Source organism: Sphaerodactylus townsendi, linkage group LG04 (assembly GCF_021028975.2).
Source record: "Sphaerodactylus townsendi isolate TG3544 linkage group LG04, MPM_Stown_v2.3, whole genome shotgun sequence".
Classification (NCBI taxonomy): Eukaryota; Metazoa; Chordata; class Lepidosauria; order Squamata; family Sphaerodactylidae; genus Sphaerodactylus; species Sphaerodactylus townsendi.
This window is the reverse complement of record NC_059428.1, coordinates 2,232,008-2,252,713: the sequence shown is the minus strand read 5'-3', so window position 1 is coordinate 2,252,713 and position 20,706 is coordinate 2,232,008. Positions and strand designations below refer to the sequence as shown.

General features: G+C 47.8%; 1 protein-coding gene across 1 annotated transcript in view; it reads right to left on the bottom strand.

Moving 5' to 3' along the window:
* The window catches only part of CHRDL2 (chordin like 2), a 52,869-nt gene that overhangs the window by 17,435 nt on the left and 14,728 nt on the right, over positions 1–20,706 (bottom strand). The window contains exons 2-7 of the mRNA XM_048494755.1: positions 14,103–14,215; positions 11,702–11,795; positions 9,377–9,525; positions 6,534–6,627; positions 4,054–4,100; positions 1,077–1,227 (exon numbers count right to left, since the gene is read on the bottom strand). Coding sequence (XP_048350712.1) covers positions 1,077–1,227; positions 4,054–4,100; positions 6,534–6,627; positions 9,377–9,525; positions 11,702–11,795; positions 14,103–14,215 — 648 coding nt within the window. The remainder of the gene's footprint in view (positions 1–1,076; positions 1,228–4,053; positions 4,101–6,533; positions 6,628–9,376; positions 9,526–11,701; positions 11,796–14,102; positions 14,216–20,706) is intronic.

Sequence of the window (20,706 nt, the reverse complement as noted above, 5' to 3'; positions counted from 1 at the left end):
CAAAGGGTGATCACTACTGCACAGAGGATTATTGGCTGCCCTCTCCCCTCCTTGGAAGAACTCTTTAATTCCTGAAGCCGAAAGAAAGCCCAAAATATTCCGAGAGACCCGTCTCATCCAGCACACTCTCTTTTTGAACTGTTACCATCCGGCAGACGATACAGGCCTATCAAAACTAGGAAAAAGAGGCTTAGAGACAGCTTCTAGTAGGAGGTGCACCGGCGTGCGTGGCAGCCTGCGCCTGCGTGCATTCGTTTCCCGCCCAAAGACCGGCGCAGCGGCTGCGTCCTTGCCACAGCCCCGCCCAGGAATGCCCCGCCCCAGAATGCCCGGCCACGCCCCTGTCATGCCCCGCCCAGACCCATTGGCGCTACGCCACAGTTTGAATCCCACCACCATGGGAGCCTATTACTAAAAATTTTGGATCCCACCACTGGTTAAAACCCAAACACGAAACTGTATTGAACCGTTTTAAGTATTTTGGACAGTGTTTGTTCTACAGGGACAAATCTTGAGAACTTCTGGCTGCTTCTCCAGTCAGAGAACTAACTTTTCTAGATTTATCAAATAGACACATATCCCCTGAGCCACGGCTGGGCCATTAATGTGAATGAGTTATATTATAAAGCAGGGAAGCAGTTTCAGCTTGTTACTTCTTTATGCAAGTGCAGTTGTTTGCATCTTTTAAAAGACCAATATCAACTATTTTCTGCTTTTTGCCCCTGCATAGCCAGGGCCATCTATTCAAGAAGGGGTGGCAATCAATGACCACAAATTTAGTTGGTTCATGGGCAGGCACAACAGGCCCACAGACACCCTAGTAGTAAGTCTCAACATAAAAATATCAAACTATTTATGCTTTTAAAAACTTCCTTTTAAAATTAGAGGCAGGGACAGACAAGTTGGGCCCAGGATTAAAAAAAAACAAAATGTGTAACATGTCGGAATGCAACATAAGTTTGCAAACAGACCTATCCAAACATGAATATGGTCCCAACTCATACCCAGCAAGCATGACAAGAGACAGACCAGCGTTTTTTGTTTAAGTGATTGTGCCTAATCTGAAAGGGCATTACCTCTCTTATGCCTTTCTTTCAAAATGATTTTGACGGTCGTGCCACCGCCTCTCTGCTTGCCGCTGTTAGGGGCAAACTCCAGCGAAGCGCCAGTTGGCATATCAGCTGCTTCGCTTTTTGTCTCCCCTGCGCACTGTTCCCTTGAGCGGCCCTGCGGGTAACAAGGAGAGACCAGTCAGTTCTGCCATTTAAATCGGTGTAAACAAATGGGCAGGTGAGCCCCGCCCCCTCAGCTGATTTGATAGCCAGTTTTCATTCATAATATGCCCTTTCCACTCCTTGCCAGCAACTGCATCTCAGTCCTAGCACCCAGACTTTTATTTTTATTTATTTTATTTTATTTTTGGATTTTTACATAGATAGATAGATAGATAGATAGATAGATAGATAGATAGATAGATAGATAGATAGATAGATAGATAGATAGATAGATAGATAGATAGATGGATGGATGGATGGATGGATGGATGGATGGATGGATGGATGGATGGATGGATGGATGGATGGATGGATGGATGGATGGATGGATGGATGGATGGATGGATGGATGGATGGATGGATGGATGGATGGATGGATGGATGGATGGATGGATGGATGGATGGATGGATGGATGGATGGATGGATGGATGGATGGATGGATGGTGGATGGATGGTGGATGGATGGTGGATGGATGGATGGATGGATGGATGGATGGATGGATGGATGGATGGATGGATGGATGGGTGGGTGGGTGGGTGGGTGGGTGGGTGGAAGATGGAAGATGGAAGATGGAAGATGGAAGATGGATGGATGGGTGGGTGGATGGGTGGATGGGTGGATGGATGGATGGATGGATGGATGGATGGATGGATGGATGGATGGATGGATGGATGGATGGAAGATGAGAGAGAGAGAGAGAGAGAGAGATGATAGATAAAACAGCACAATCATTACTGAAAACCAGACTTCAGATGGCGACTTACAAAAAAGTATCCTGCTCCCCCCTCCCCACACCCCTGGAGGCCAAAATAGATGTTAACCTGACTGGCCATCAGGGAAAGCCCAGTGGAATAGCTCCATTTTACAGGCCCTGCGGAAATACTCAGGTCGCGCAGGGCCCTGATCTCAATCGAGAGCATATTCCACTAGGTAGGGGCCAGGAACGAAAAGGCCCTGGCCCTCGTTGAGGCCAGTTGAATAGCTCTCGGGCCAGGGATTTCCAGAAGATTCCCCTCCAAAGAACAGAGGGCTCTACTAGGGCAATATGGGGATACCAGGCATATATACTACAACTGTACGATTGGCCGCAAGAAATGTGCCCATGTATGCTTCGCAAACATGTATCCATATGGCTAACATGGAAAAAATGTTAGAGATCTTGTACAAAAGGGAGATATAAAATTGGAATATGTTGCTCCTAAGATCAAGCCTTCTTGGAAGCAACACAACTTCGTGGTGTGGTGTTTATTCTGCTGTGCCTAGCCTGTTGCTGCTGCACTTTGCAGTGGCGTAGGAGGTTAAGAGTTAAGTGTGGCATCTAACCTGGCAGGAACCCTGGTTTGATCTCCCCGCTTCTACCCGCCTGATGCTGTGGAGGCTTATCTGGGGGAATTCCAGATTAGCCTGTACACTCCATAAGACACGCCTTAGCTGGGTGACCTTGGGCTAGTCACAGCTTCTCCAAGACTCTCTCAGCCCCACCTACCTCACAGGGTGTTTGTTGTGAGGGGGGAAGGGCAAGGAGATTGTAAGCCCCTTTGAGTCTCCTACAGGAGAGAAAGGGGGGATATAAATCCAAACTCTTCTTCTTCTTCTTCTTCTTCTTCCTCGGTAACTCAGCTTTTGCTGGATAAGTCTACTCTGCGACAGCTTGTACCTTCTCTTTGCCAGAAGCAATTGCTTCTATTTTTTTTGGCAAGTAAACAAAAGCTTGACAAGAGCGATGTAGCTAACCCGATTGCATGTAACAAACGGGATGGCATTCTGGACTGATGCTAAGTGGGATTGTCTCGAGTGGCCCCAGCAAATGAAGCTCAGCACAATGAGTGAGATCATCATGCTGCTGGTGTGATGTCATAACATCATTTCCCACGGTGTGGCAATATCATTGAGGGGGGAGGGAGGGTGATGGGAGAAGCAAGGATGCAAATTTGGGGAGGGGGAGGGTGATCCGTGTCCCCGGCACGCATGTCACTGCCTGCACAATCAGAAGAGACACCATTGTGCTGGGGACATGCTCTAGCATTTGCCCCAATTGCTATGGTTTAACCATAGAGCGTAGGGCAAAATGCTAGAGTTTCACCTGACACTATGTCATAATTTCAAAGTTGTGCCAGAAGCAATATCATCACGCCAAGAACTCTGAGCAACCTCCACATTTCACTGGAGATTTTCCTTTCACTGCTCAGCTGGGTGGCAGTGGCCAATAACTGTACTAGCTGGAGGGAATAAGGAAGGAGAGAGAGAGAGGAGGGGGGCAGTTTTCTGGGCTGTGTGGCAGAGGTCATAGTTTTTTGCTTCTAATGTTTTGCTTGCGTCTACAGCTGGCATCTTCAGAAGCATACCATGGTAAGGTGCATTTCAGGACCATGGAGAGAAGCACATCTTACGTTCCTTGATTTAAAGGGTGCTTTCGACTCTTGTTTCCAGAGATCGCCTTTGGAGAAAGTTGGCTAGGCTGGACATAGACAACAGACTCCTCTTTTTAATAATGGCTTTCCACTATAATACCACATCTTACTGTGACCTCTGAAGATGCCAGCCACAGGTGAAACATTAGGAGAAAAAAACTACCAGACCACAGCCACACAGCCCAGAAGATCCACAACAGCCAATATAAGGCAGCTTTATATGTTCACTGTACTACTGGAATGTTAAAAATGAGATTGTAGACTAGGGGCAGGTGCTGAAGCTCAGAAACCAAACATTTTTCAGTCATTTCAAACAAAAACAATAGCTGTGATGTGTTGAGTGGAAACTTGGCATACAATACCTACATTCAGCTGTAGGGGCTCCTCATCCATCAAGCTGTCATAGGAATTATCTGTGGAAATAAAAGGGAGGGTGGGCATCAGGGAGGAACTGTGGCCCTTTCTGCACAGACACTTTGAAACCGTGGTGGTGAACCTTTGGCACTCCAGACGTTATAAACTACAATTCCCATCAGACCCTGCCAGCATGGCCAATTGGCTGATGGGAATTGTAGTCCATAACATCTGGAGTGCCAAAGGTTCGCCACTACTGCTTTAAAACATTTTAGGGCAGAAAATAAAACATTCCCTCCAAGGAGTTCTGCATAGATATTGTTTGAATGCTAGATCCCCTTTGAATCTCTTGATGCAGTGAAGCAGACAACACAAGAAAGGATTTTTAACACAGGGTTTCATTCTTCTGTGCTTCTTATAACCCTGTCTCTGCTTTCTCCTCCATGCTTAATAACATAAGAACATAAGAACAAGCCTGCTGGATCAGACCAGAGTCCATCTAGTCCAGCTCTCGCTACTCGCAGTGGCCCACCAGGTGCCTTTGGGAGCTCACATGCAGGATGTGAAAGCAATGGCCTTCTGCTGCTGCTGCTGCTGCTGCTCCCGAGCACCTGGACTGTTTAAGGCATTTGCAATCTCAGATCAAGGAGGATCAAGATCGGTAGCCAGAGATCGACTTCTCCTCCCTAAAACTGTCCAAGCCCCTTTTAAAGACATCCAGGTGAGTGGCCATCACCACCTCCTGTGGCAGCATATTCCAAACACCAATCACACGTTGCGTGAAGAAGTGTTTCCTTTTATTAGTCCTAATTCTTCCCCCCAGCATTTTCAGTGGATGCCCCCGGTTCTAGTATTGTGAGAAGAGAGAAAAAATTTCTCTCTGTCAACATTTTCTACCCCATGCATAATTTTATAGACTTCGATCCTATCCCCCCTCAGACGTCTCCTCTCCAAACTACAGAGTCCCAAACGATGCAGACTAAAGAGGCCCAAATGCTTCTCTTCTTCTCTTCTGTTTGGTTCCCTTCCAGTCGATAGGAGTCTAGTCCACTCGGCAACAGCATGTGATTCCATAATGGGACACACTTCTAAATATCAATAATGACTAAGGGTAACCACTGACAATTTTTATTGAAAAATTTCAGCTTGGGTTTTTTAAAACCTGACATTTGGGGTGGGGGGTGTTAAGCCAAATAAAGCTTTATTTGGCTTTTTCCCAATGGCTTTTTTTAAAAAAAAACTTGAATCCCCCAAAAATGTGTCTTCTGAAGTCCACGCAAATGCTGTGGTGAATGCTGAGCTGAGCCTAGCACAGAATTCAGCCCTGTCCCCGTCCAAAAGCCGATGAAGCCGAATCGTGTTCGGCTTTATCGACTCCCGAGTTATTCTGCTCAGTAAATTCTGAATCACCCCGCCCCTAGCTGCGACTAGATGACGCGCACATACGCACCTGAAAACACAACGCCTCTCAAGAGCACTCACCAAATTTTGTTCAACGTTTTATGATAATCAACCCCCAAACATTTTTCTTTCCAGGTTCAAGCTCAGCGGAAACTGAGGCAGCGTGTGCCTAGCATAGCAGAAGCCGTCTTGGCACAGCAAGGAGCTTGGACAGCTCCATCCAAATGCGGTGGCAGTGTTCAAAGCCTCCCCACACTGCCGCGGCTTTGGGGTGGAGCTGTGCAACCTCATTGCTGTGCCAAGATGGCTTCTGCTGGCTGCTGGCTTAACACCAGCAAAGGCTGGGAGGGAGCTGATTGATGTTGGCTCCTCCCTTGCTACACCAGTAGAAGCCCCAGTTCCCAGCACTGGGGAAAGCCACAGCAGCTGCGTGCCGGCAGAATCGCCCCTCTTGGAGATCTCCTGAAATTACAGCTGATGTCCAGATTGTCGAAGTCAATCCCTTGGAGAAAATGGCTGCTTTGGAGGGCAAACTCTTTGACATCATACCCAGAGGTGGGATCCGGCAGGTTCTCACAGGTTCCCGAGAGTAGGTTACTAATTCTTTGTGTGCGCCGAGAGGGGGTTACTCATTGGTGATTTTGCCACGAGATTTTTGCCTTAGTTACGCCCCTCCTCTCAGCAGTAGCGCGCAGAACTTGAAGCAGTCTAGCAGGAGGTGCACCGGCGTGCGTGGCAGCCTGCGCCTGCGTGCGTTCGTTTCCCGCCCAAGGACCGGCGCAGTGGCTGTGTCCTTGCCACAGCTTCACCCATGAACGCCCCGCCCTGGAATGCCCAGCCACGCCCCTGTCGTGCCCCTCCCAGCCCCATTGGCGCTACGCCACAGTTTGAATCCCACCACCGTGGGAACCTGTTACTAAAATTTTTGGACCCCACCACTGGACCCCACGAAGATTCCTCTCTTGGTCAAATCCCACCTAGCCTGGACTCTGTCCCCAAATCTCCAAGAATTCCTCCATCTGGAGCTGGCCATTCTGCTTACCGCAGTGAGGTCTATTCATGTGGTTTGAGAAATACTTTGGACACCTTACCTCTGCAGATGGGACAGCAGGAATCAGAGATGGTTTGAGGGGAGGCACAGAACAGCTCCGGGCAGGTCACCAAGCCACAGTAGATCTGGCCTTCCTGAGAGACAACAGAAGACCCAGACATCATTCGGAGCATCAGAAACAAGTAGACAGATTCCCGTTCTCAAGCTATTCCTGGTCTCAATGGAGGGGAATAAATGGGTCACATGCTCCACTGAAATATCTCTAGGGAGAGGCCATGATTCAGTAGTAGAGCATCTGGTTGGCAAGCAGAAGGCTCCAGGTTCAATCCCCGGCATCTCCAGGAGGAGGAGGAGGAGGAGGAGGAGGAGGAGGAGGTGAGGAGGGATGGGCCGAGGAGGGAGGAGGGAGGCAGCTGAGGAGGAGGGAGGGAGGGAGGGAGGAGGAGGAGGGAGGGAGGAGGCCCAGGAGGCCCGGCCGGCTGGCCTGTGGTGGGCGGGCGGGGGGGGGGGGAGGAGGAGGAGGAGGAGGAGGAGGAGGAGGAGGAGGAGGAGGAGAAGAAGAAGAGGAGGAGGAGGAGGAGTTTGGATTTATATCCCCCTTTCTTTCCTGCAGGAGACTCAAAGGGGCTGACAATCTCCTTGCCCTTCCCCCCTCACAGCAGACACCTTCTGAGGCAGGTGGGGCTGAGAGAGTTCCGAGAAAACTGGGGCTGTCCCAAGGTCAGGTGGAATATAAGTGGTGGGAAACAAACCCCGTTTACCAGATAAGACTCTGCCAATCTTAAGAAGAAGAAAAGGATTTTGGATTTATACCCCGCTTTCCAGTGGTGGGATCCAAAAATTTTAGTAGCAGGTTCCCATGGGTGTGGGATTCAAACTGTGGCATAGCGCCAATGGGGCTAAAAGCGTGACACGACAGAGCGGGGAGGCACGGCGGGATGGCAGACGCTTCAGAAGACCTTCCAGGGCGGGCAGCCTCCTGGGCAAGGGCTGTGGCAAGGGATCCAGCCACTCGGCAGTCACTCCATGGGCGGGAAACAAATGCACGCAGGCGCAGGCTGCCACACACGCCGGTGCACCTCCTGCTAGACTGCTTCAAGTTCTGGGCACTACTGCTGAGAGGAGGGGCGTAACTAAGGCAAAAATCATGTGGCAAAATCACCCATTAGTAACCCCCCTCTCGGCACACACAAAGAATTAGTAACCTACTCTTGGGAACCTGTGAGAACCTGCCGGATCCCAGCTCTGCCACTTTCCTTATCCATAAGGAGAGTCAAGGTGGCTTACAGCAGCAGTGGCGTAGGAGGTTAAGAGCTCGTGTATCTAATCTGGAGGAACCGGGTTTGATTCCCAGCTCTGCCGCCTGAGCTGTGGAGGCTTATCTGGGGAATTCAGATTAGCCTGGGCACTCCCACACATGCCAGCTGGGTGCCCTTGGGCTAGTCACAGCTCTTCGGAGCTCTCTCAGCCCCACCCACCTCACAGGGTGTTTGTTGTGGGGGGGGAAGGGCAAGGAGATTGTCAGCCCCTTTGAGTCTCCTGCAGGAAAGAAAGGGGGATATAAATCCAAACTCTTCTTCTTCTTCTTACAAACTCCTTTCCTCTTCCTCTTCCCACAACAGACCCCTTGTGAGGTAGGCAGGGCTGAGAGAGTCTGGAGAGGACTGTGACTAACCCAAGGTCACTCACAGGCTTCATGAGGGGAATGAAACCCGGGTCCTCCAGATCAGAGAGATCCCCAGCCAACCACCTGCATCTCCCAATTCTGAGAGACCTCCAGGGCTCCCCTGGAGGTTGGCAACATTAGCTCCAGCCAACTGCCTTTGTCTGCCGCGCAATCCCCTCCAGGAAAGGCAGGGCAGGGCATACCTCCTGGCTCCCTCTCGACACGGTGGCAGCCGCTTTGGCAGACCTTCACAGTGAGAAAGCGCCAGCTATTTGTGCCTGGCACGGATGCCAGCCCCTCATTTTTAACATTTCTAGCTGCCTGCGGCGCTCCCGCCCCACTTCTGATAGGTTTGCCAGCCTCCGGGGGGAACCTGGCCTGCACCCAGCAGGATAATTGATCTCCAGACTGCACAGATCAATTCCCCCTGTGGGAAAATGATGCTTTGGAGGGTGGGAATTATATGGCATTACGGCTGTGGTGGCGAACCTTTGGCACTCCAGATGTTGTGGACTACAATTCCCATCAGCCCCTGCCAGCACGGTCAATTGGCCGTGGCAGGTTCCCATGGTGGTGGGATTCAAACTGTGGCATAAGCTCTATGGGATGTATGGGGCGGAGACACGGACGAGTAGAAGTGGCAGACGATCCAGGCGAAGTGGGGGGGCATTAATAATTTCTCTGTTACTGTTAAAAACTCTTACTGTAAAAAAAAAAGTTCCTAATTTCCAGCTGGTATCTTTCTGTCCATAATTTAAACTCATTCTAGCAAGTCCTGTCGTCTACTGCCAACAGAAACAACTACTTCTCCTCTAATTGACTGCCTGTCAAATACTTAATACTTTCAAATACTTAGTTTTGTTTCTAGAAGGATACTTTCCTTAAACAAGGAACTTTACCGTATTTCTAAAATATGTTTTTAAACAGCCCAACAGGGAGAATGATCCCGTTTTCTACCTTCGCTAACCAGCCACATAGGAAACGACAGGACTTTGTGATTTTTGGACCCAATGGAATTTCTAATGGAAAAGCAGACCCAATTAGTAACCCCCTCTCGGCACACACAAATATGAGTAACCCACTCTCGGGAACTGGTGAGAACCTGCTGGATCCCACCTCTGCTCCCTCCCCCACATAGGCCTCCGCAGCACTGTATGTTCAGTCCAGAGAGGGCAAACCCTAGCCAATGACCCTGCCCCCCCACTGTAGCCACCTACCGAGCAGCTGCATTGTGTGCACTGGTTGGACTGCTTAGAAGGGAAAAGTTCACTGGCGGTAAAAATATCGCCGTTTTGGTACGTTGCCCCGTTGTATTCGCAGGAGGAATCGACGGGCTCCTCCTCGAGTCCAGGTTGACTGTAAAACTCTGCAAAGGAAAGGGGGGGGGGGAGAGAAGAAAAGCCAGGAGCTGATTAGAAATCTTTCTGAACTGTCACCAGCCCACACTGCAAATGGAAGAAGAGTTGTGCGGAAAGGGCAAACAGAACTTGGAGAGGTCCTGGTCCTGGAATAATAATAATAATAATAATAATAATAATAATAATAATAATAATAATAATAGTAGTAGTAGTAGTAGTAGTAGTAGTAGTAGTAGTAGTAGTAGTAGTAGTAGTAGTAGTAGTTATTTATTAGGCTTGATAAACCGCCCAACCCTCAAAGGGCTCTGGGCGGTGTACAATGAGACATAAAACAAATACAAGGTCTCATAAATACAACATAGCGATAAAACATTGCAACTGATCTCCACACCACAGAGAAAATGGCAGCTTTGGAGCGCAGACTATACCTTGCATATACCCTGCTGAGGTTCCTTCCCTCTGCAACCCCCCCCCCCCACCTTGCCTTAGACTCCATTCCCAGCTGTCATGGTGGAGAAGATCGGAGGAGGGTGTAATCAGGGTATGAGTACCATCACAAAGTATAGTTGTAGAAGAAGAAGAGTTTGGATTTATATCCTCCCTTTCTCTCCTGTAAGGACACTCAAAGGGGGCTTACAAACTCCTTTCCCTTCCCCACTGACAACAAACACTCTGGAGCAGCAGTGGCGTAGTGGCTAAGAGCAGTGGCTAAGAGCAGGTGCACTCTGATCTGGAGGAACCGGGTTTGATTCCCAGCTCTGCCACTCTGAGAGTTATAGGAGGCTTCTCTGGGGGGAATTCAGATTAGCCTGGGCACTCCCACAACACGCCAGCTGGGTGACCTTGGAGCTAGATCACAGCTTCCTCAAGGAGGCTCTCTCAGCCCCCACCTACCTCACAGGGTGTTTGTTGTGAGGGAAGGGCAAAGGAGATTAATCAAGGAAGATTATCCAGTTTGAGTCTCCTTACAGGAGAGAAAGGGGGGATATAAATCCAAACTCTTCTTCTCTTCTTCTGTGAGGTGGGTGGGGCTGAGAGAGCTCTGAAGAACTGTGAGTAGCCCAAAGGTCACCCAGATGGCATGTATTAATGGAGATGCACAAGCTAATCTAGTTCACCAGATCAGCCTCTACAGCTCAAGTGGCAGAGCGGGGAATCAAACCCAGTTCTCCAGATTAGAGTGCATCTGCTCTTAACACTGCACCACACTGGCTGTTTTGTAGTATTGGAGTTGCTCAAAGCATTCAGACCCAAGCCAGCCTATGTATTTAGAATGAGGACGTTACGGTCTGAGCTCCTTACCGAAGAAAAGATAGAAAGGTGAGCACCAATACACTGAACATAAATTATTTGCATCAGCGGATCAACAAATAAGGATCAGCAAACTTGCTGTTTCTCTTTGCTGCTTTCTTAACCTACTGCATCTGTGTCTGGTTCTCCAGTTGCAATGGGGCAGATAGGAAGGCGCTCCAAAGGGTGATCACTACTGCACAGAGGATTATCGGCCGCCCTCTCCCCTCCTTGGAAGAACTCTATCATTCCGAAGCCTGAAGAAAGCCCAAAATATTGAGAGACCCGTCTCATCCGCACACTTTTTTGAACTGTTACCATCCGCAGACGATACAGGTCTATCAAAACTAGGACAAAGAGGCTTAGAGGCAGCTTCTACTCTAGAGCTGTGGCGATGCTGAACTCCGCGGCTTCGTGTTGATGTGTTTGGGGCTGTGTAAGGATGGGTGGAGGAAGGCGAAAGTGAGGATGGGGTATGAGTCTGAAATTGGGTGCATCGAGGAATGCTGCTGTAAATTTCGTTGTGCGTGCACAATGACAATAAAAATGCTTATGCTTATGCAAATGCAAAATCCACTTGCAAACAATTGTGGAAGTGGATTGAAAGTGCATTATTCTGCATGTGTGGAAGAGGTCGTAGGAGAAACAGAACCCTAGTGTAAAAGATCAGATATGTGTGTTGCCAATTCCAGTTTGGGAAATTCCAGAGATTTTCCAGGTAGAACCAGGGGATGATGGAATTTGGGAAGAGGAAAGACCTCAGTTTAGGATGATGCCATACAGTCTACCATCAAAGTCAGCAATTTTCTCTAGGGGAACAGATCTCTGTACTTTGAAGTTCAATTGTTGGGTGGGGAGGATACCGGACCCTTGCCTGCTTCAAGGTCTACTTACCTGGGCACCTGCCGCAGCATTGCTGGGGGTCCATAATGGGGTTTGGACACGGGAGCGCAGGGCACTGGATCTGATAGCAGCTGACGTTGGTATCCTAGGGGGCGAAAGGGACAACCTGGCATCAAACTGAGTTCTGAAGAACAGTCCAAAAATGTGTGTAACGTATAGATATGTGAAAACCAAGGTTCGCATCACACACTAAATTTCTTAAATGTTTGAAAATGTTCAAAATTGTTTAAAATTGTTTAAAAATATTAATAAGTTTATGTTTAAAAATAAGTGTGTATAACAAAAAACTATGATTATTATTATTATTATTTTTTGTAGAAAATCCATATGGCAATTAAGAAATGTGAAAAAAAGAGAATTTCAAGTAATTTCCTTCTCCTAGAGAGAAGACATCCAGCAGCTCTAAAACGCTTTTGGAAACGCTGAGGCGGCTTGAGAGAGAGAGAACTTTAAAGGATTTATAAGAATTGGAGATATTTATTTTGACATTCTTTGAGCCATTATTTTGGCCTTTTGCACATAATGTCACACTGGGTATGGAATTGTTGTGGGAGTTTGAAATGAGAGACTCTAGATATTTACAGAGACTGGAAGACAATTATTTTGATGAATTTGAATCATGACTGTGGTCTGTTTTGTATGGTTATACACAACACTTTATGAATTATAGTAGTAACTTCAGAGAGAATTATTGGTTTTGTAAGTTAATTTAGTTCTCATGCCTTTAGTGTGACGCCTTGAACCTTTGGTTTTCACACATCAGAAGCTGAGTTCTTGTCCGTCAATACGTAATGGAAAATCCTTGTCAAAACAAAGCTTACCGAGACTGTATCAATGTTTTTAATTGAAGATATGATTGTGTCTGACAGAAGAAGAAGAAAGAAGAAGAAGAAGGAAGAAGAAGAAGAAAGAAGAAGAAGAAGAAGAAGAAAGAAGAAGAAGAAGAAGAAGAAGAAGAGAAAGAAGAAGAAGAAAGAGAGAGAAGAAAGAAGAAGAAGAAGAAGAGGAGGAGGTGGAGGAGGAGGAGGCAGGAGCAGGAGCAGGAGCAGGAGGAGGGAGGAGGAGGGAGCAGGAGTTTGGATTTATATCCCCCTTTCTCTCTCCCTGTGGTAGGAGGCCTCAAAAGGGCAATTACTAATCTCCTTGCCCCTTCCCTCGCCACAACAAAGCACCCCAGGAGGTAGGGTGGAGCTGAGAGGAGCTCCGCTGAAGCTGCGGACTTCAAGCCCAAGGTCACCCAGCTGGCGTGTGTGTGGAGTGCTATAGGCTAATCCCTGGTTCACCAGATAAGCCTCCACAGCTCAGGGCGGGCAGAGCTGGGAATCCAAACCCGGGTTCCCTCCCAGATTAGATACACATGAGCTCTTAACCTCCTACGCCACTGCTGCTCCTTTGCAGCTGGATTTTATTGTGCGGAAGAGCAACATCCAATTTCAAACAATTGTGAAAGTGGACTGACGGTGCGTTCTTCTGCCTGTGTGGAAGGGGCCCAGGAGAAACAGAATCCTAGTGTAAATCCTGTTACAGCCCTCCTGGCTAAGCCAAACTGGAAATGGCTACAGGTGACAGAGGAAGCAATGGAGGAATCTCACCTGGGGCGAAAGAATATCTCCAACCATTTAGAGCCGTGGTGGCGAACCTTTGGCACTCCAGATATTATGGACTACAATTCCCATCAGCCCCTGCAAATTGGCCATGCTGGCAGGGACTGATGAGAATTGTAGTCCATAACATCTGGAGTGCCAAAGGTTCGCCACCACTGATTTAGGGCCACTTATTCTGCTAGAATTCATCATAATATTACACATGGCAATCACTAGTTCAGTGATGGCAAACCCTTTTGAGACCGAGTGCCCAAATTGCAACCCAAAACCCACTTATTTATCAGCAAGTGCCAAGCCGCAATTTAACCTGAATACCATTGAGGTTTTAGAAGTTAAGAAAAAAACGGTTGGCTCCGGTGGCATATGCTACTCGGGAGTAAGCTTGGTGGTAGTCGGTGGCTTTGCTTTGAAGCAACCGTGCAACTCTTCCAACAGGTGAATCATGACCCTAGGAAGGTTTACTCAGAAGCAAGCCCCATTGCCAGCAACTGAGCATACTCCCAGGTAAAGGATCACGCTTTAGTTCTTCCCATGAAAACCAGTGGGGTTTAACAGCGCTTAGCAGGGTTACCTACACTGCCTCCTCAAAACTAGGTCTTAAGTTTTAATGTTAACGTTTCCATAGCCCAGGCCAGCCGCCTAGGGATGTCTGGGGGAGGGGGGGCGACTGGCTCTATCGTGGTGCCCACAGAAAGGGCTCTGAGTGCCACCTCTGGCACCCGTGCCATAGGTTCGCCACCACTGCACTAGTTAGTGGTTGTTGGCACCTGGTGGACTTCAAGCAATACCTCAAAACAGGTGCATTTGATGCAGTACATCACTCCATGGGGTTCCAGGTAAGGATGCCAACTCTCTCCTGGGTTGTACCTCTGCCCATTAAACAAACAGAAGATGCCCAGATCTAGGAATCAAACACAGGAGGGTTATTCATTCATTTGTCTATTTCAGGGGTAGGGAACCTGCGGCTCTCCAGATGTTCAGGAACTACAATTCCCATCAGCCTCTGTCAGCATGGCCAATTGGCCATGCTGGTAGGGGCTGATGGGAATTGTAGTTCCTGAACATCTGGAGAGAGCCAAGCAGGTTCCCTACCAAATTCCTGCTGGTCTATATATTTAGAGAGTCACATACACTTCCAGCTGCACCTGCTTCCAATAAAGGCATTGCTTAAAAAAAGTGGAACACGGCAAAAAAGGATAAAAAAGCATGACAATCATTAAAGTTAACAGGGCATCCCTTGAAAATGCTGGGAGGGGGAAGAATTGGGACTAATAAAAGGAAACTCTTCTTCACGCAACGTGGGATCGGTGTTTGGAAGATGTCATGCCACAGGAGGGGGTGCGATGGCTAGGCTCACCTGGACAGCTTTAAAAGGGGGGCTTCTGGATGGATTTATGGAGGAGAAATCTATGTATGGCTACCAATCTTGATCCTCCTTGATCTCAGATTGCAAATGCCTTAGCAGACCAGGTGCTCGTGAGCGGCAGCAGCCACAGAAGGCCATTGCTTTCACCTCCTGCAGGTGAGCTCCCAAAGGCACCTGGTGGGCCACTGCAAGTAGCAGAGTGCTGGACTAGATGGACTCTGCTCTGATCCAGCAGGCTCGTTCTTATGTTCTTATGTTAAAAATACCCTGCCATTAAAAAGCCAAGGCATAAATTAGCAGCCTTGTAAGGCAGGCCTCAGACTAGAAGCAGACTGTAAAAGCAAACTGCTAAGTTAAACCCCTGGTTGAAAGGAAATGTGAAAGCCTGGCCCCAAAGGTGGTTAAGAGCGGCAAAGTCTAGTCTGGTGAATCAGATTTGTTTCCCCGCTCCTTACATGAAGCGTGAATTGGGTTTGTTTTCCCGGTCCTCCACATGAAGCCAGCTGGGTGACCTTGATCTAGTCACAGAACTCTCTCAGCCCCACCTACCTCCCAAGGTGTCTGTTGGGGAGAGAGGAAGGGAAATACGTTTGTAAACGGCTTTGAGACTCCTTACAGGAGTAAAAGGTGGAGTATAAATTCAGACTCTTCTTCTAAAGAAATGGGACGCAAAGAGTGTTGGATGTACACAGTGGTGGGGTTCAAATAATTCAAACAGTTTGAATTGGTGGGATTCAAACAATTTAACAACTGGTTGTTTATAAGCACCATTTTAACAACCCGTTCTGCCGAAGTGGTGCAAATCTGCCGAATCCCACCTTGCATGCAGCAGCAGGGAATTCTGGGATTGCTCAGCAAACATTCTAAAAGTGACCGTTGGAAACAGTTAGCTCTCTGTCTCTGCAGAGGAAAGATGTTGTTTCGTGTCCTGTTAACCAAAGCCATGTAAAAGCCTCTGACTGAATGTTTAATATTGTAAACGATACTTATGGTAGCCAAACTGTAACAAAACAATGAACTGTAAATGTATCAATGTATAAGTGATACTTTGTCATATGTATAGTCTTTTTCTCAGTATGAGTAAAGTGCTTTTGTTTATGATTTCTGAGGTTAAAAAGACTGGTCTTTACCAAGATAACTGTTCTTATTTTAAAGTGGCGCACAAGGCTACATTCTGCCCGTTACTCTGCAAACAGGATTATATGTAAATGTGCCTGTTGACCTTCAAAGAGCACAAACGTGGACATCTTCCTTGAACATTCATTGGTGGACCGCTGGTCGGCTTTCAATAGGCCATCAAGTGCTTGGAATTCTTGGCTCCTTCCGCACAGGCAAAATAATGCGTTTTCAAACCACTTCCACAACTGTTTGCAAGTGAATGTTGCTATTCTGCACAGCTTCAAGAGCACTGAAAGCAGTTTGAAAGTGCATTATTCCGTATGTGCAGAATGAGCCCTTGTGAAGAATGCAGGATCTTTTGCTAACCCAGAAAGGCAAGCTGGGTATTCTGGATCTCATTCTTAATTCAGAAGCACTGAACACACATTAGTATTGGAAAGTGCTGTCAAGTTGGAGCTTAATTATGGCAACCCCATAGGGTTTAAAAGCGGAGAGATGGGTGCAGGTGGTTTGCCATCACCTGCCTATGTGTCATGGCCCTGGACTTCTTTGGGAGGATCTCCCATCCACATACTAACTGGGGTTAACCTGCTTATCTTCTGAGATCTGGCAAAATAGGGCTGGCATGGGTTGTCCATTCAAGAGCAAAATATACAGAGAGGTGGTTTGCCATTGTTTGCCTTTTGCATAATAACTCTGGACCTTCTTGGTGGTTTCCCATCCATGACCAACCCTGCTTAGTTTCTGAGATCTAATGAGACTGGGCTAGCCCAAGCCAACCAGATCAGGTCAAAAGAGGTGGTTTGCCATTTTCTGCCTTTGCATGAGAATCCTATACTTGGGTGCTGTGTGGTTTTCGGGCTGTCTGGCCGTGTTCTAGCAGCATTCTCTCCTGACGTTTCGCCTGCATCTGTGGCTGAATGCATCTTCAGAGGATCTGATGTTGGGAAAGCAAGTGGAGTATATATACCTGTTGGAGCATCCAGGGTGGGTGAAGAAACATTATCTGTGAGTAACAAAGAAGTCAACCAGGTCAATAGTTGAGGGCATCTGAATAGAAGTATGAGTAACAATGAAGTCTGTAGCATGGGAGTAACAATGGAGATGGCAAGGTCACTGGTGGGAGCATCTGAATAGAAGTATCCTGGCCTTTGTTTCCTTTGTCTATAGTCATCCTATGTTTGTGTGGAGCTGGTTAGACACTGTCTTGACTCTAGTATTTTTCAACACTGGCAACCAAGTTCAGTTCATTTTCATAGTTTCTTCCTTTCTGTTAAAATTGTCCATGTGCTTATGGATTTCAATGGCTTTCTCTGTGTAGTCTAACATGAAGTGGCTTTCTCAGAGTGGTCCAGAATTTTATGTTTTTCTTTTCAAATAATATCTCTATGTCCAGGTTGGTTTATCATGTGTTCTGCTATTGCTGGGATTTTTTTCTGGCTGGAAATAGTCTGCGAGTGCCTCGTTCTTGATGATGGTGTCTATGGGCCATGCGTATGAGGTGGATTCCTATGTAGACTTGTCCACAGCTGCATGGTATGCGGTAGCCTTCGACAATACAAATCCTATACTTCTTTGGTGATCTTCTATCCAAATAATCCCCAGGACTGACCCTGCTTCACTTCTGAGATCTGGTCATCTCACATCTGATCATCTCAGATCAGGGCGAAAGACATGCAAAGGTGGTTTACCATTGCCTGTGTAGCAATCCTAGACTCCCTTGGTGGTCTCCCACCCAAATACTAGTCAGGGTTGACCCTGCTTAGTTTCCAAGAACTGACAAGATCAGGCTAGTCTGGACTACACAGGTAAGGGCAAGACATGGTTAGAGGTGGTTTGCTATTAGCAGTCTGTGCCTAGCGATCCCACACATCCCATCCAATAACTAACCAGAGTTGACATTGTTTAGCTTCCAAGATCTAAAAAGAGAAGAAGAAGAAGAGTTTGGATTTATATCCCCCCTTTCTCTCCTGCAGGAGACTCAAAGGAGCATACAACAGTGGTGGGATCCAAAAAATTTAGTAAAAGGTTCCCATGGTGGTGGGATTCAAACTGTGGCGTAGCGCCAATGGGGCTGGGCGGGGCATGACAGGGGCATGGCGGGGCATTCCTGGGGCGGGGCATTCCTGGGCGGGGCTGTGGCAAGGACGCAGCCGCTGCACCGGTCCTCGGCCGGGAAACGAATGCACGCAGGCGAGGGCTGCTAATGCACTGTGCACTCTGCTAAACTGCTCCAAGTTCTGCGCGCTACTGCTGATAGGAGGGGCGTAACTAAGGCAAAAATCATGTGGCAAAACCACCAATTAGTAACCCCCTCTCGGCACACACAAAGAATTAGTAACCTACTCTCGGGAACCTGGGAGAACCTGCTGGATCCCACCTCTGGCTTACAATCTCCTTGCCCTTCCCCCCCTCACAACAAACACCCTGTGAGGTAGGCGGGGCTGAGAGAGCTCCGAGAAGCTGTGACTAGCCCAAGGTCACCCCAGCTGGCGTGTGTGGGAGTGCACAGGCTAATCCGAATCCCCCAGATAAGCCTGCACAGCTCAGGCGGCAGAGCCGGGAATCAAACCAGGTTCCTCCAGATTAGATACAAGAGCTCTTCACCTCGTACGCCACTGCAGTTTGACTCTGGTTCCTCCAGCTCAGGGTTAACATGCCTCAGCCATGCGTTACCTCGCAAGTCATCCTCTGTGTGTGCTCTTTCTTGGTAAAGTAAGAAAACATTGGTGGCTCGTGACCAGGAATGTGTGAAAAATAAGGCATGGAAAACAGCAGCCAGGCCGCTTCTGCCAAGACACGTGCCTCCCTTCCTTTCTGGAAAGAGCACTGGTGAATCAGCGAGAGAGAGATCCCCCACAGCGGTTGGGAAGACGGCTCAGCTCCTGTTTATCTTCAGGAAAACACCTGTTTCCTCCCAGGGCATGCCCTGCCCTCAAACATCTGTCCCATAAAAATAGGTACGCTTGTTCTACACGCTGTGGGCCTCGAGGATTGGAAGTAAACAAGGTGTGAACAAGCTGCTCCGATGAAGTCTGGCAGCTTGTCCAGACCATCCGAAGTGATCAAAGGGCCCTTTCCGCGATTGCCAAGGAATCAGCCGTTTGCACAAGCGCGGGGAAAAAGGCATGCCTTGAAAATCTCCTCCTGTTCAACTGTGACAATCAGACGTGAGCTGATTGCCAGTCCGTTCCGGTCACCCAGAACGACTTGAACGCCAGCCAAACGGTGATGTTAATGTCTGAGCCTGTTTTTTGAGAGCCAGCGAGGTGTAGTGGTCGAGAGCAGGTGGATTCTAATCTGAAGAACCGGGTTTGATTCCCCACTCCCCTATGTGAGGGGCGGAGGCTTATCTGGGAATTCAGATTAGCCTGTACACTCCCACACACGCCCGCTGGGTGACCTTGGGCTAGTCACAGCTTCTCGGAGCTCTCTCAGCCCCAGTTCCACCTCACTCCCACAGGGTGTTTGCTGTGAGGGGGAAGGGCAAGGAGAGATTGTAAGTCTCCTTTGAGTCTCCTGCAGGAGAGAAAGGGGGGGATATAAATCCAAACTCTTCTTCTTCTTCTTTTCTTATCTGGTGAACCCGATGTGTTTCTGCACTCCTACATTCCTGCTGGGTGACCTCGAGCCAGTCACAGTTCTCTCAGGACTCTCTCAGCCCCACCAGCCTCACAAGGTGTCTGTTGTGGGGAGAGGAAGGGAAAGGAGCTTTGTCAGCCACTTTGGAGTTCTCTTTACAGGGAGAAAAAGGTGGTGGGTATAAATCCAAACTCCCACTCTCTCTCCTCCCTCCTCTTCTGAAGAGACCACAAAGGGCCATCCAGGGGTCCAACCCCCCTGCAAATGCAGGAACACATAGAATCAGAGCACTTCCTGATACAAGTGGCCATCCAGCCCTTGGGTGCTGAGAGTGGTTTTCCGGCTGTCTGGCTATACCTTCTAGCAGCACTTCTCTCCTGATCGCTTCACTTCTGCATCCTGTGGCTGGCATCTTCAGAGGATCTGATGTTGGGAAAGCAAGTGGAATATATATCTGTTGGAGTGTCCAGGGTGGGTGGAGAAACCTTGTCTGTGAGTAACAAAGAAGGCAACCAGGTCAATAGTTGAGGGCATCTGAATAGAAGTATAACAATGAAGACTATAGCATGGGCTTAAATACTTCAGAGATAAAGTAAGGTCAACTGGTGGGGAAGCATCTGAATAGAAGTATCTGGCCTTTGTTTCTTTTGTCTATGGTCATCCTGTGTTTGTGTGGAGCTGGTTAGACACTGTCTTGACTCTAGTATTTTAGAATAGAATCTTTATTGGCCAAGTGTGATTGGACACACAAGGAATTTGTCTCCGGTGCATATGCTCTCAGTGTACATAAAAGAAAAATACATTTGTCAAGAATCATAAGGTTAGGCCACAGCACTTCTACGAATTGTCAAGTATATATAGGTCTAGTAAGCAAATCAGGGAACAATCAATAGTAATAAAACATAAAAATGTAAAAAATCATAAAATAAAATGAAAAAATGTCAGCACAGGCTATAGTCATACAGTCATAAATTGGGAGTGAGATGGGTAATAGGAATGATGAAAAAGTAGTAGCAGCAATTATATAATAAATATATAATAAATAGTTCTGACATTATCGAGGGAATTATTTTGTTTAACAGAGTGGGATGGCATTCTGGGAAAAACTGTTCTTATGTCTTAGTTGTCTTGGTGTGCAGTGGCTCTGTAAAGCTTTACGTTTAGAGGGGTAAGAGTTGGAAACAGTTTATGTCCAGGATGTGAGGGGTCAGTAACATTTTCACAGCCCTTTGGACCCAAATACAGGTCCTCAATGGAAGGCAGGTTAGCAGCAATTGTTTTTTCTGCACTGGCAGCCAAGTTCTGTTCATTTTCATAGTTTCTTC